Below are 15,256 nucleotides of genomic sequence, written 5' to 3' on the forward strand. Positions count from 1 at the left end.
TAAATAAAGGTTAAATAAAAAAATATGGCAATAGGCCTAGTTCAGTGTTTGGAAACTGAGAAGTTTCCTTTATGTAATATTCCACCCCTGATGCTTCTCACTTTCTGAATGTTTCAAGAGGGTGTCCTTCCCAACCAGAAACCTCTTTCACATTCATTCCTTCCACATCACATCCATTCAAGCACCTAAGCACAAAAGACCATCCACAGCCTCAGTGTTCAAATGAAATGGTGCGACTAGTTGAAGTTCTTTCTCCATTAATGCTCCACCTGGGACCTGGAGGGAAGCAGAGAGGAGCCTATTGTCTGTCATTAGTGAGCTGTGGTGTTGTGTGATGGCTGACTGACAGGGACAGACCTCTCAGGAAGCCTGATGATGATGAGTCCTATTAAGAGCAGAGGAGCCCCTGATAGTTCATTGAGTGGTGGGTTGGTGAGACCAGTGTGAGTCTGAGAATAAAGATCTATCAGCCCAGATGGACCCTGCAGCCTGCTCCAATCAGCTCACAAAAGTGATATAATTACCAGGGCGGGAGGGGAGAGGGCCGCCACCTTTTGAGTTCTCCCGGTCCCCCCTTTCCCACCCACCCATTCTACCACACTCCAAGCTTACTGATTGTGCCACTCCTCCTGGCCCAGCCGTTATCCCCCCTCCAACAACAGGCCAATTTGTCCCCGCGGCCCAGTACCCAACACCCACCTGCTGCGTTATTTAGCCCCTCTCCTGCACTTCAATGGCAGGTATTGATTAGAGAGCGACCACCCCCCCTTCACGTTCCCCGAAAATCTGGCCCCCCTCTTCCTAGCAACCTTTAATCTGATTACAGGCTTTCTGCAGCCTTTCACATGGGGCTGGCCCCAGGGGGGACAATGGTGGGTAGAGTGGTTTCACACACACTCCCAGGGTCATGTTATCCAGGAGAGGAGCTCCCTCCACTCTCCTCCAGCACCCCGGGACTATAGGAGGGTCTGCCCACCTGCCTGTCCTCCTGCACTCTTCAAACACAGGATTAACAGGGACATCTCTGTTACAGTCCCACTGCCTCCTCCTCCTCCTCCTGCCTTTTGCATCCCGCCTCCATCCCCCTCTGTCGGCCCCTCAAACTCCCACAGCCTTGTTTGATTAGCCAGAAGAAGATATTTGAAGCCATTTCCCTCTCACTTTCTCCCCCTCATTCTCATTCTTTACCTCTTCTGTCTAGCGTTCTCTCTCCCTCAGTTTGAAGCTCCAATCCCCCCTCCCTCCTCCTCATGGGAAAGCTATGTGAATCAGGGAAATTGTTGCTCCACCCTCCCTGCTCTCCCCTGCTGTCCATCTAATTTATCCCATGTAATCCCCTAAACCTGGGCTGGAGTTGCTGCACACTGCCTTAGTGTCAGGGTTCCCTTGGTTGACTTTCCTCCCATCAGGATTAGAAGTGAGGAATTCCTCATAAAGCCACTTCAGGACTCAGGGGCCAAACCTAGGGACATGCGCTCACTGAACTTACTCCAGAGTAGATTCATTATGAGGAAGCTGTCCAATTCTTTCCAAATGCAGATATATACAGTATATTTTGCCACTCATTCCTGTACAAGATCATTTCCATTGTGAATAAAGGGTCCCTTGTAAAATATTCAGCAAACTATTGTGTTCAAACTGATAGTTAAGATAAGTAACCTCATAATTAAGCTTAAATATATAAATCATAATTTATTGTGTCCTCTTCACTCATAAAACCAGCTGGTTTGTCAGGCAGGCACAAAGCTAGTGTCCACACTGAGTGTTTAGTTCATTAAACGCCATGGTGATGGATCAGGAAATGACCCTATTGACTGGTCTGTCCAGTGACCGGGATCTCTTTTAGGCCTCATTACCATGAGAATCCTGGGATTGGAAAGGTTGTCCCTGAGGGTGACCAGTCTGGTACGACCAAAATGGACAGGCCACAGACCTCTATCAGGCCAGCTCACCCCCTCTCCTTAACCCACCACACCCACACATATGCTCAGCGAGCAATTACATGGTTTGCTTTCTGTCTGTGTTTATGGTCCTACTAATAACCCCCCTCTTTGACCTGATGCAGATACTCTTGAAATAGAAATGCGTATGAGTACGTGAGAGTGAAAGTAAGAGTTATTCAGGAGTACTTGGTACAATGATGGTGATAATCAAGTCTGTCAGACCTGTAATGAACATACCATAGAGAGTCTCAGACAGAAGACACAGGACATATTCCACATCAGTGGCATATTTAACTTTTATTTTGACAGGGAGTCAATGCTGAGACCAAGGTCTCTTTTCCAGATGTGCCCTGTTCAGCACAACAATACACATCAAAATACAATATACACACTAAACTACACATCCATATACACATTAAAATACACAATAATACATTAAAATAATACCTGCTCACAGAAAACACAGGGCGAGGGGAGGGACTTGGCTGAGAGCAACAGATGGTAGGGCCAACACCAGACCCCTGACAGTTAGTCAGAGGGATGCTCTTCACTTCACAGAGTGTGACAGAGATTGATCTAACCTTGAACCTCTAACATGTTGCCGTATAAGGCTAAACAAGTGTCTCTGGTTATGTAATACAACCCCTTGGGCCCCTGGATTGATCTCTCTAAGCCCTCCAACTTTGACCAGAGGAAGTGGCTGGGCTAGGTCACAATGACATCGGGGTGTGCCTCGTGAGTCAGGACAGAGAACCCTGCTACGTACCTCTGATTAGCTGTGGCTCAAAGCACTGGAGCAGGTTCTTTTTTTTTTACTAGCTCAGATTTGAACACAGGGTGAGGTCAAAGGTGCTGGTCTAAGATCTCACTTAGTGTAGACAGGACAGAGCACCCTACATACATTGCAAAAGCTCTATGATAACTGTAGGGGCAATAGCATCACACAATAAAGGTCCAAAGCTGATTTCTGGTAGGTATGCTCAGAGTAATTGGACTAGAAAATAGTGATTTACAGCACTTCTATGAGGAAAACACTTGAGCGCAACACACTTTTCAAACACACCTTTAAGTTAGCACTGAAGCACTAGCCTAACCAAGAATATAGTGATAGCCCAAGAAAAACATCCCAAAAATGACAATTCCTGTTAAACAAGTTGGAGCACCCAAAAAACAGGCAGAGATAGGCCTACCTAAACTCTAACCAAGAATGTACTCAATAAAATGAAATAGCTACACTTTTGGGTTTAGTGGCTTTAGACTAAAAAACTGTTTTATCAAAATTAAAATACAGCTCCTGTATTAAGCCTCTAGAAAATACATGAAAATGCCAGTTAGTCACATTTAAACTCGCAAATATACAGACATTAGATCAATTTCAGAGGCACCTTACATAAAACTCCTTTCAAACTCTCCTTAGCGGTAGTCTGTCCCAAAGTATCGTGTTACACCTACAGTCAATATTTACAGGATTCATATATTCGAAACAATTTCAATTATATTACTGAATTGAAATAGAAGACTTACCATGGCTTTCAAACAATCATCAAACAATTCATCATCCTCAAAAAGACATGGTCACATGGTGTCGGCCCCATAGCAGTAGTCTCTCCAAACAATCATCAAACAATTCATCATCCTCAAAAAGACATGGTCACATGGTGTCGGCCCCATAGCAGTAGTCTCTCCAAAAGGGGGACACTTTTCACGGCCCTTCCATAGAAAGGGATTTTCGTAGCAGGTTAGTTTTTGCTAGCTCTGACCCAAATCCTTTTTCTTAACCTTATCCTCAGTCTCCTAACGTGCTACGTTAATTTTCCTAATCTGCTGCTGCAAAAAAGTAATTTTGTGTGCAGTGAAAAGCGTTTCCCCTCTCCAAAATTGCTGACTGCAGTTGCCTTTTAAAAGGATAGCAGGCCATTGATTTTAGCCCTTCATTACCTCACCATAGTGGTGGACATTCAAAAGGCCCCACCTGTTACAGTACATGTTGATCATGCTGGTCTGTATGTACATCTTGTGTACAGTATCTTCTCCTTCACACTGAGCATGACATCAGATATACACATACTAACATTCATCTTGCATGACTGTGGAGCTCTCAAGGAGAAGAGGCAAACAGTATATCTAACATCACATTTTATTTATTAATTTATATGAGTAGCAACATTTAAATAAACATGATTTTAACAGTACAGTAAAAACATAATTAAGAGGTGGAAGACATAGAAAGCATCTCAGAAGGCAGGGGATACATTCAATCATTAGAGATAGTGATGAAAATGGGTTTGCATATACATAGCTTTAAAAGCTGTTTAAATACATCATGTCACCAAAAACATTCAAGTAAAGTTTAAATGTACTTCTACACCTCAACACTAACTCTTTGGTTAAATACTTAAAATCTTTATCCCAAACAAAGAAAACGATCATATTGGGGACTCAAAGGGTACTCCTCCTGCATTGTGAAAATAGAGCAAAACCATTTTGGGGTTTTCAGAGCACTAGAGACAAAATATTCACTTTGAACTAAAAGTAAACTACTGTCCTCTTTACATATGCATCAGCTATATTAAAATACAATTTCTCTGAAAAGAAAATGCGAAGAAAATGTACAACATACAAGGCCACAGAATGACGATTGGTCAAAGTAATTTCATGAAAAATCCTTTCCTCATCCTCATTCAATTCAGTGGTTGTCATCAAAGATTTCACAGTGTGTGATTGTTTTATATGTGTATATATATGTATGTATATATGTATATATATATGTATATATACGTATACGTATATATATTACACAGTATACCAATGCTCAGGAAAATCTCTATTGGCCATTTTGTGTGGTAGGTTATAGTTAGACATACATCATGTGGATTAAGTGCAGATCTTTGAGGTCCTTTCAATAGATGAGCATTTTACCAGAATTCAGGACACAGTGTTCCGTGCCAGTGCATAACCATCTAGGAAGTGTATGTGATCTAATGGTGTGGGTGGTGGGTGGTGGGGGGAGGGGTGGAGGCCCCTACAGTATCTAATGGCTTCAAATGTATGTAATGACCTTAACATAAGATGCAAGAAAGCATGTTTTAATGTGCCTTGTATAGGTGTCTTCATTTAGGGGGAGTGCGGTTGTCTGTTGGATTTCCGTGGTAATTCCATGATCCAGCAGCACGTGTTTGGGTGGTGGTGTCCTCACACCTCTGTATTTAGCTTTCACAGTGTTCCACAGAGAAGTTGGACTCGGATCTGTTAGGAGCAAAACATCACAGAAAGTGAAACAAACATTTTTCCCTACACTGCTCTATCCTGTGGAATGATTAGTCATTACAATCAACAGAGAACATAATGGTTTGAGGAAAGATTGGATTATCTATAAACAAGTACTGTATTCAAAACTAATCCTTGATTATAACTTCAACAAAACACAAACTATTTTTGTGATATGGTCAAACAGAGCATGCTGAATGGACTTACAGGTCTTGCTGCTTGTGGATCATGTGGTTGTTGTACTCCAGAATGGGAGGGATGCTCTCCTGATGCTCCTCCTCTTCATCAGGGAGCTGTGAAGAAATCATAGATGATTTAGGTTTTATTGTCCTACTTGTGTGAAATGTCTTCAGTGTGGTCAGTGTAATGCAATAGTTTTATTGACTACTATAGTTGATTTTTTTTTTTTCTCCATTTAGTCATAAAAATTCAGATGTAGCGCTCAAAGGTGCTCTGTAGTTCGTCACGTGAGACTAAATCAAAGACAATGGCACCACCCAGTGGTTGTATTGTGAACAGCAGGTGATGAGTGGCTGGTTCCCTTACCTCCCAGTACACCTCATCATCGAAACAGTTCTCATCAGCAGGATCACCCCAGATGGGTAACTTCAGGATGGAACCTGTGAACAGAGGAGATAGTGTCAACTTCAGTCCCTCTCCTTCAGGTACGTCACCCCCTATACGACCCATGTCACATCTAGGTCACCCTTTATATGCCCATGGCCGGCCAAACTCACCAACTATAGCTCCTCCTACAACCCCAAAGACGATGGACACACACATGCCAGCGGCCTGGTATCCACCCTGAGTTAACACGCTTCTGTCCTTAAAGTCTCCAGTGAAGTCAAACGTGTTGATCAACCTGGACGGAAAACAACAGTGTACAGAATCAGATTGTGTCCCATATTTAGGCTTTATGTTGAGTCTTCTAATGACTCTGTATATTTCCAACTAACTGTCAGATTACAGCCTAAACTGTGACTGTGACATAAATTGTTTGGTGTAAAATGACATTAATCGTCCTGTGACATACAGTAACTGTGTGATATGATTGGTTGATGAGAGGTTGTGGGGGAAAATGTGTTCTGATTGTCTGGTAACAAGGATACATGTTCAGGTTCATGTGGTTTGGCTGTGTAGCCTTAGGCCCTCGGGTCTCCTGACTCACCCCTGCTTTCCGTAGACTGACTCACTGGCAGCTGCAGCAGTGATGGCTCCAACTATCCCACCAATCACCCCAGGCATGGCGTGCAGGTTGTGTATTCCACACGTGTCCTGAATCTTCAGTGTCTTCTCCAAGAAGGGCTGGGAGGAGACAGGGAAAGGTTTAACAACACACCCAAATAGTGTATTACCGTTTATGGCAAAGGAATCTGCCCAATACAGATTAGGCAGCCATTTAGAGTGCTATACCTTTTTTTGTGTGGCTCAACATCATTCATAAGAAGAAAATAAGAGTTGTAAGAGTTGTCATGATTTTCTTTGGACAGAACCTACAAAACAAGCTGTGAGTGGCCAGGGGTGAGACTCACAGAAATGAAGATGTAGCCCATGGTAGAGATGATGCCGCAGAAGAAGCCCACGATCAGAGCGCCGTAGGGAGAGATCATAAACTCAGCCGCTGTCCCCAAGGCAACACCCCCAGCCAGGGTGGAATTCTGGATATGCACCTGTTAAGCAAGAGAGAGCACCAGACATGACACTCGAAAACTTGTCAGTCAACAAGATGAGCGCAGAGGAAGATTATGCAGACTGAGAGGTTGTCAGTTAGTGTCACAAATACACAGTTACAGAGAATGTCACACATGTGTACGTCCAAACACACACACACACACACACACACACACACACACACACACACACACAATGATGGTTCCTTACCATGTCGAGCTTGCCAGTCTTCTGGGAGAGGCTGGAGATGGCCACTGTGGTGAGGACAGTGGAGGCCAGGCACAGGTAGGTGTTGATGGCTGCCCTGTGCTGACCGTCTCCATGGTCAGTAATGGCCGAGTTGAAACTGGGCCAGAACATCCACAGGAACAGTGTGCCTGAGGAGAGAGAAGGGACAACACAGTTAAAACACACCGATCATCACACACACACTTCAGAACAGGAACAGTTCCATGACAGAAAACTTCTACAAACTAAAGATAGGTCACCATCACCAGAGGGTTTGAAACCCACACAGAGCAAATCAGAACCATTCATATGTTTATGCAATGGACAACTAACTCACCGATCATGGCGAAGGCATCGGAGTGGTACACAGAGCCCTGCATACGCTTGCTCTGGTGTAAATTAGGTCGGTAAAGGACCCAGGTGATGGCCAGACCATAATAACCTCCAAAGGTGTGAATAACCATGGAGCCACCGGCATCCCTAGCCTGTGGAGACAGAAACAGTCATTTGTTACCAGGTGTACCAAACCATGTGATTACGTGGCTGCAGGCCATTGAGGTTAGATACATAAGTTACTATATCAGGGTTATAGGGTGAATTAAATGAATCCAGCCATGGCTAATGCAGTGTGTTTAATTGAATAGTTGTACGCCCAGAGAGTGCATGATGGGACTCACATGAAGTAAGTTCAGAATGATGTACTCTTCCACAGCGAACAGAGTGATACCAAACAGGGTCATAACCAACAGCTGGACCGGGCTGACTTTGCCCAGCACTGCCCCGTAGGCTATGAGACAGCCCGCCACACAGAAGTCAGCATTGATCAGACTGCAGATAGAAGACACAGGTGGGTGGGGTGGAGACAGATTATTACTGGAGAGTCGTGTGAGAGAGTCAGTCATGTATACAGTAGTAAAACCTGAATGACTAGATCAGTAAGTAATCCTCCTTCAGGTAATCCTCGTTCAGGTCTTTCTCTCAGCTATAGTCTGCCCTACAAGATGAATACCACGGGAGATAAGTCTCAAACATAATGATATTTGTGATGAAGTCAACCTAAATGGTTACAACCTCCACGCCTCTTGGTATTGAGATACTCAGAACAAGAACCCATCCATCAGTTGAACCCAGGGATGGGCAACTTTGATGGGGTGACCCCCCTCGTGACATTTACATTTCAAAGTTCATTTCCTGCAATAAAGCACATTTTGGCATGGGAAGTAAAGAAAATGTTGCTGTTCCAAAGCAAGTTTGCTGCAATTCTACACATTTTGCCATGGGGCGGAGGCAAATATTTGCATCGATGGGCCCCACACTGGTCGGTAATACGATCATGCTTAGATAGCTGGCCACTAGATTAACTCGCCAATCTAAAAAGAAATGTAGCTGAAATGGACTAATTGAGTAACTGCTGATGCACAACCACATTTTGAAATTGCACTTAGTTTATTCTATTATTCTAACTCTCAATAGTAAGTTGAGACCCCGACTGAGTCCCCCCCTCAATTATTTAATAAAAATGTTAATATGATGGCCGTGGGCCGCCAGTTGCCCGTACCTGGTTTAACCCATCACTGCTTAACCCATGGTGGCAGCTTGCGTAACCCTAAGAGAGTCTATGGTACAGTCTATTGCTCCAATAGGGGCAGGGTAGGGGAAGCAGGGTAGCCTAGTGGTTAGAGCGTTGGACTAGTAACCGAAACGTTGCAAGATCAAATCCCTGAGTTGACAAGATAAAGATCTGTCATTCGGCTCCTGAACAAGGCAGTTAACCCACTGTTCCTAGGCCATCATTGAAAATAAGAATTTGTTCTTTAACTGACTTGCCTAGTTAAATAAAGGTAAAATAAAAAATAACCATTCTGCTGTTGTTTCAGTATGAGTAGCAACTCACTGATTAAGCCTCCTCTCCTATGCGTGTGCATACCTCATCATTTCTCACTCTAATTACTGAACAAATTGCAGACTCAGATGCATATCAGTGCAGTTGCATACCTTTCAACACCGATGTAGATCTTTCCTGTATGGGGATCTAGAGAGTGGAACCAGCCTTGCATGAGCAGAGCCCACTGCAGGCCGAAGGAGGCAATGAGGAAGTTGAAGCCGACTGCGCCGAAGCTGTACCTCTTCAAGAAAGTCATGAGGAACCCGAAACCCACAAAGATCATCACATGGACATCCTGGAAGCCTGGAGAGAGGAGGGTTAGAAGGAGAATGAGAGAGAAAGAGAATTATTCAAAGTGTGAAATAAATTCTAATAGTTAATGCAACATGTTATTGCATCCAATGCAAGGGGCTCTCAGTAGTTGCATAGTTTTTGATAAAAATCAGTCCTGATGTTCTGTACCATTTGGTCAAAGTTTTAAAGCTGTTAACTCAACATGTTCAACTGGATATGTCATCATCAGATTAGCACGTTTAGGATACACACCCTATCAGTTTACACGCCAGAGCTACAGGTAGGATATAATCCCTGACAAATCAAAACACATCATATTACAAGAGGAAACAGATGCCACATAACATCACAAGTAAACTTTACTTGTCACTCATTCAGCCTGGGTATCAGCAAAGATGCACCATCAGAAGCTGGTATAAACCAAGCTAGAATCAGACAAATTGGAAATAACCACTGACCTACATTTGGTAAAGAGGATACGTAGTTTTAACCCAAGTTAGAGAGGCAAATTTGGACTGCCACTGCATTTGTCCACTAATGAATAGATGCTTTCAAAATAACTGAGACTGAGATCGTTGTCCAGGCCATTTCACAGGGGAAATTGTCAAACATCCTACAGATCAAAGGTTGTCATCTGATCAAACAGCAAGCATGCTTCTTATTAATAACCTGACTCTTTATCATCTCAATGAAGATGAAACCATGAATCATACATTTACTGTATATTGTCAACCTAAACGATGCACCAGGCAGTCCAGTGACAATGAATGTACTTACTGGGGTATCTGAAGTAGAAGTCATTCTCTATGTCGCTGGTGATGTTTTCATGGGCCTTGGTCTCTACCCAGTGTGTGTCCGACTCCTCGTCGTAGCGGATGAAGACTCCGAAGAGGATGATCATGGCGATCTGCCAGACGAAGCAGACTACCGGCAGTGTAAGACGGATGTTGGTGTTCTTTTGCCGAGAGAAGTAGTCTTTGCATCCCTGGATGCAATTCCCCATGGTGGTGGCTGAGTAAGTACTGAGACAGTGATGCTCTTTGACCTGCCCTGAGTGTGGCTGTGACCCTGAAACTACAGGCTGTATCAGCACAGGTATATATGGACCAAAGAGAGGTGTGTCCTCAGTGTGAGCCAGCTGTTGCCCTACCCAGCGCCAAACCCTCCCTCCCTCTTCCTGCCCTCTGGCACCTTGATAGATGACATCTGGCACGAGGCAGCAGAGAGTCCCGTGCATTTGATTGTTTGTCCCAAACAACATGTTGCATAAGAGGGGTTAGAGGAAACCTGAAAAAAAGAAATTTGGTTGCCATTTTTTGTTGTTAGAGGAGATCTCCTTTGTTGTTACTGGGCAACAAGCAACCTGGTCTCAGAGAAAGAAGTATAATACTATACATCCTCCAAGATGTATGATAAGTTAAGTCATCCAATTTGTATGCTATTGTACTGTACAACCGGGTAAGACATATGATGGTACACTGTACCAGTCAAAAGGTTGGACACATCTACTCATTCCAGGGTTTTTCTTTATTTTTACTATTTTCTGCATTGTAGTATAATAGTGAAGACCTCAACTATGAAATAACACATATGGAGTTGTCTAGTAACCAAAAAAGTGTTAAACAAATCCAAATATATTTTATATTTGAGATTCTTCAAAGTAGCCACCGTTTGCCTTGATGACAGCGCGCATACTCAACTGGAATGCATTTCAATTTAACAGGTGTGCTTTGTTAAAATGTAATTTGTGGAATTTTTTCCTTCTTAATGTTTTTGAACAAATCAGTTGTGTTGTGACAAGGTAGGGGTGGTATACAGAAGATAGACGTATTTTACCAAATAGGGCTATGTTCATATTATGGTGTTAGGTTCTAAATTAACCGAGTAAAACACACGGACGATTAGTAAAGCTTAAACCAAGTTTATTCACCCATTGGGTCATACAGCTGCATAAGACAAAAACATATTTCCACCAGTGGTAGTATATATACCCCAATTTGGGAGGAGTCTCCTCCTTCCCTCTAAATATTACATCTTTATTACTAGGCAGGACGTTAAGTGATGTGGGCAATAAACTGTTCCTTCTCCCTTAATGTGACCTGACCTGACCTCAACCCCCTTCCTCACTAATCCACAGCTCTCCACCATTATCAGTGACCTCAATTATGTGATTACCTCTCTACTCAGTACCTCCCAAAGCCACCTGGCTCCTCCTGACCCAACCATATACATTCCTCCTACAGATACCCATTAACTTCTGGTGTATAAACCAGACTAAGGCACTCCTCATGTCTCTAGTATAACTGATGATTAACAATATTTAAAGTTTAGAAATCCGAACCCATCAATAGCAAGAACAGCTCAAATAGGCAAAGAGAAACGACAGTCCTTCATTACTTTAAGACATGAAGGTAAGTCAATCCGGAAAATTTTAAGAACTGTGAAAATTGTGCAGTCGCAAAAACCATCAAGCGCTATGATGAAACTGTCTCTCATGAGGACCGCCACAGGAAAGGAAGACCCAGAGTTACCTCTGCTGCAGAGGATAAGTTCATTAGAGTTACCAGCCTCAGAAATTGCAGCCCAAATAAATGCTTCACAGAGTTCAAGTAACAGACACATCTCAACATCAACTGTTCAGAGGAGACTGCGTGAATCAGGCCTTCATGGTCAAATTTCTGTAAAAAAAAAGCACTACTAAAGGACACCAATAAGAAGAAGAGACTTGCTTGGGCCAAGAAACACGAGCAAAGGACATTCGACCGGTGGAAATCTGTCCATTGGTCTGAGTCCAAATTTGTTGGTTCCAACCGCCATGTCTTTGTGAGACGCAGAGTAGGTGAACAGATGATCTTCGCATGTGTGGTTCCCACCGTTAAGCATGGAGGGGGATGTGAAATGATGTGGAGGTGCTTTGCTGGTGACACTGTCAGTGATTGATTTAGAATTCAAGGCACACAACCAGCATGGCTAGCATAGCATTCTACAGCGACACGCTATCCCATCTGCTTTGCGCTTAGTGGAACTATCATTTGTTTTTCAACAGGACAATGACCCAACACACCTCCAGGCTGTGCAAGGGCTATTTAACCAAGAAAGAGAGTGATGGAGTGCTGCATCAGATCACCTGGCCTCCACAATCACCCGACCTCAACCCAATTGATATGGTTTGGGATGAGTTGGACTGCAGAGTGAAGGAAAAGCAGCCAACAAGTGCTCAGCATATGTGGGAACTCCTTCAAGACTGTTGGGGAAAAAATCCAAGTGAAGATGGTCAAGAGAATGCCAAGAGTGTGCAAATCTGTCATGAAGGCATTGGGTGGCTACTTTGAAGAATCTCAAATATAAAATATATTTTGATTTGTTTAACACTTTGTTGTTACTACATGGTTCCATATGTGTTATTTCATAGTTTTGATGTCTTCACTATTATTCTACAATGTAGAAAATAGTAAAAATAAAGAAAACCCCTGAAATGAGTAGATGTGTCCAAAACTTTTGACTAGTACAGTACTTCCTATAATTTGTAATGTTTTATTTATTTGTTATTTCACCTTTATTAACTAGGTAGGACAGTTGAGCACAAGTTCTCATTTACAACTGCGACCTGGCCAAGACAAAGCAAAGCAGTGCGACAAAAACATCAACACAGAGTTACACATGGGGTAAACAAACGTACAGTCAAAAACACAATAGAAAAATCTATGTGCAGTTTGTGCAAATGTAGTAAGGTTAGGGAGGTAAGGCAATAAATAGGCCATAATGGTGAAACAATTACAATTTAGCATTAACACTGGAGTGATAGATGTGCAGATGATGATGTGCAAGTAGAGATACTGGGGTGCAAAAGAGCAAAAAATAAATAACAATATGGGGATGAGGTAGTTGGGTGGGCTATTTACAGATGGGCTGTGTACAGGTACGGTGATCGGTAAGCTGCTCTTATTGCTGATGCTTAAAGTTAGTGAGGGAGATATGTCTCCAGCTTCAGTAATTTTTGCAATTCGTTCCAGTCATTGGCAGCAGAGAACTGTAAGGAAAGGCAACCAAAGGGGGTGTTGGCTTTGGGGATGACCAGTGAAATATACCTGCTGGAGAGTGTGCTACGGGTGGATGTTGCTATGGTGACCAGTGAGCTGAGATGATGCGGGGCTTTACCTAGCAAAGACTTATAGATTACCTGGAGCCAGTGGGTTTGGTGATGAATATGTAGCGAGGGCCAGCCAACGAGAGCATACCGGTCGCAGTGGTGGGTAGTATATGGGGCTTTGGTGACAAAACGGATGGCACTGTGATAGACTACATCCAATTTGCTGAGTAGAGTGTTGTAGGCTATTTTGTAAATGACATCGCAGAAGTCGAGGATCGGTAGGATGGTCAGTTTTACGAGGGTATGTTTGGCAGTATGAGTGAAGGAGGCTTTGTTGCGAAATAGGAAGCCGATTCTAGATTTAATTTTGGATTGGAGATGCTTAATGTGAGTCTGGAAGGAGAGTTTACAGTCTAACCAGACACCTAGGCATTTGTAGTTGTCCACATATTCTAAGTCAGAACTGTCCAGAGTAGTGATGCTAGGCGGGCGGGCAGGTGCGGGCAGCAATCGGTTGAAGAGCATGCATTTAGTTTTACTAGCATTTAAGAGCAGTTGGAGGCCACGGAAGGAGAGTTGTATGGCATTGAAGCTTGTTTGGAGGTTTGTTAACACAGTGTCCAAGGAAGGGCCAGATATATACAGAATGGTGTCGTCTGCGTAGAGGTGGATCAGAGAATCACCAGCAGCAAGAGCGAAATCATTGATATATATACAGAAAAAAGAGTAAGCCCGAGAATTGAACCCTGTGGCACCCTCATAGAGACTGCCAGAGGTCCGGACAACAGGCCCTCCAATTTGACACACTGAACTCTATCTGAGAAGTAGTTGGTGAACCAGGGGAGGCAGTCGATTGAGAAGCCAAGGCTATTGAGTCTGCCGATAAGAATGCGGTGATTGACAGAGTCGAAAGCCTTGGCCAGGTCGATGAAAACGGCTGCACAGTATTGTCTTTTATCTATGGTGGTTATGATATCATTTAGGATCTTGAGCGTGGCTGAGGTGCACCCATGACCAGCTCGGAAACCAGATTGCATTGTGGAGAAGGTATGGTGGGATTTGAAATGGTCGGTGATCTGTTTGTTAACTTGGCTTTCGAAGACTTAAGAAAGGCAGGGCAGGATGGATATAGGTCTGTAACAGTTTGGGTCTAGAGTGTCTCCCCCTTTGAAGAGGGGGATGACCGCGGCAGCTTTCCAATCTTTAGGGATCTCAGATGATACAAAAGAGAGATTGAATAGGCTAGTAATAAGGGTTGCAATAATTTCGGCAGATAATTTTAGAAAGAGAGGGTCCAGATTGTCAAGCCCAGCTGATTTGTAGGGATCCAGATTTTGCAGCTCTTTCAGAACATCAGCTAACTGGATTTGGGGGTAGGAGAAGCGGGGTGGGGGGGGGGGCTTGGGCAAGTTGCTGCGGGGGGTGCAGAGCTGTTGGCCGGAGTAGGGGTAGCCAGGTGGAAAGCACGGCCAGCCGTAGAAAAATGCTTATTGAAATTCTTGATTATCGTAGATTTATCGGAGGTGACAGTATTTCCTAGCCTCAGTGCAGTGGGCAACTGAGAGGAGGTGCTCTTATTCTCCATGGACTTTACGGTGTCCCGAAACTTTTTGGAATTAGTGCTGCAGGATGCAAATTTCTGTTTGAAGAAGCTAGCTTTAGCTTTCCTAACTGACTGTTTATATTGGTTCCTGACCTCCCTGAAAAGTTGCATATCGCGGGGCCTATTCGATGCTAATGCAGTACACCACATAATTTTTTTGTGCTGGTCAAGGGCAGTCAACTCTGGAGTGAACCAAGGGCTATATCTGTTCTTAGTTCTACATTTTTTTGAATGGGGCATGCTAATTTAAGATGGTGAGGAAAGCACTTTTAAAA

General features: G+C 43.5%; 1 protein-coding gene across 1 annotated transcript; it reads right to left on the reverse strand.

Moving 5' to 3' along the window:
- Positions 1-4,063: 4,063 nt before the first annotated feature.
- Positions 4,064-10,369, reverse strand: LOC115167185 (ammonium transporter Rh type C). The gene is made up of 11 exons (XM_029721355.1): positions 10,066-10,369; positions 9,105-9,297; positions 7,787-7,937; positions 7,447-7,594; positions 7,092-7,258; positions 6,743-6,880; positions 6,379-6,515; positions 5,948-6,072; positions 5,757-5,830; positions 5,418-5,503; positions 4,064-5,189 (listed from the first exon to the last, which is right to left on the reverse strand). Exons 1-11 carry the CDS (start codon positions 10,289-10,291, stop codon positions 5,150-5,152), a joined length of 1,485 nt encoding a protein of 494 aa, XP_029577215.1. The 5' UTR covers positions 10,292-10,369; the 3' UTR covers positions 4,064-5,149.
- Between the last annotated feature and the right edge of the window lie 4,887 nt (positions 10,370-15,256).

The sequence above is a fragment of the Salmo trutta genome, chromosome 29 (genome assembly GCF_901001165.1).
Source record: "Salmo trutta chromosome 29, fSalTru1.1, whole genome shotgun sequence".
Taxonomy (NCBI): Eukaryota; Metazoa; Chordata; class Actinopteri; order Salmoniformes; family Salmonidae; genus Salmo; species Salmo trutta.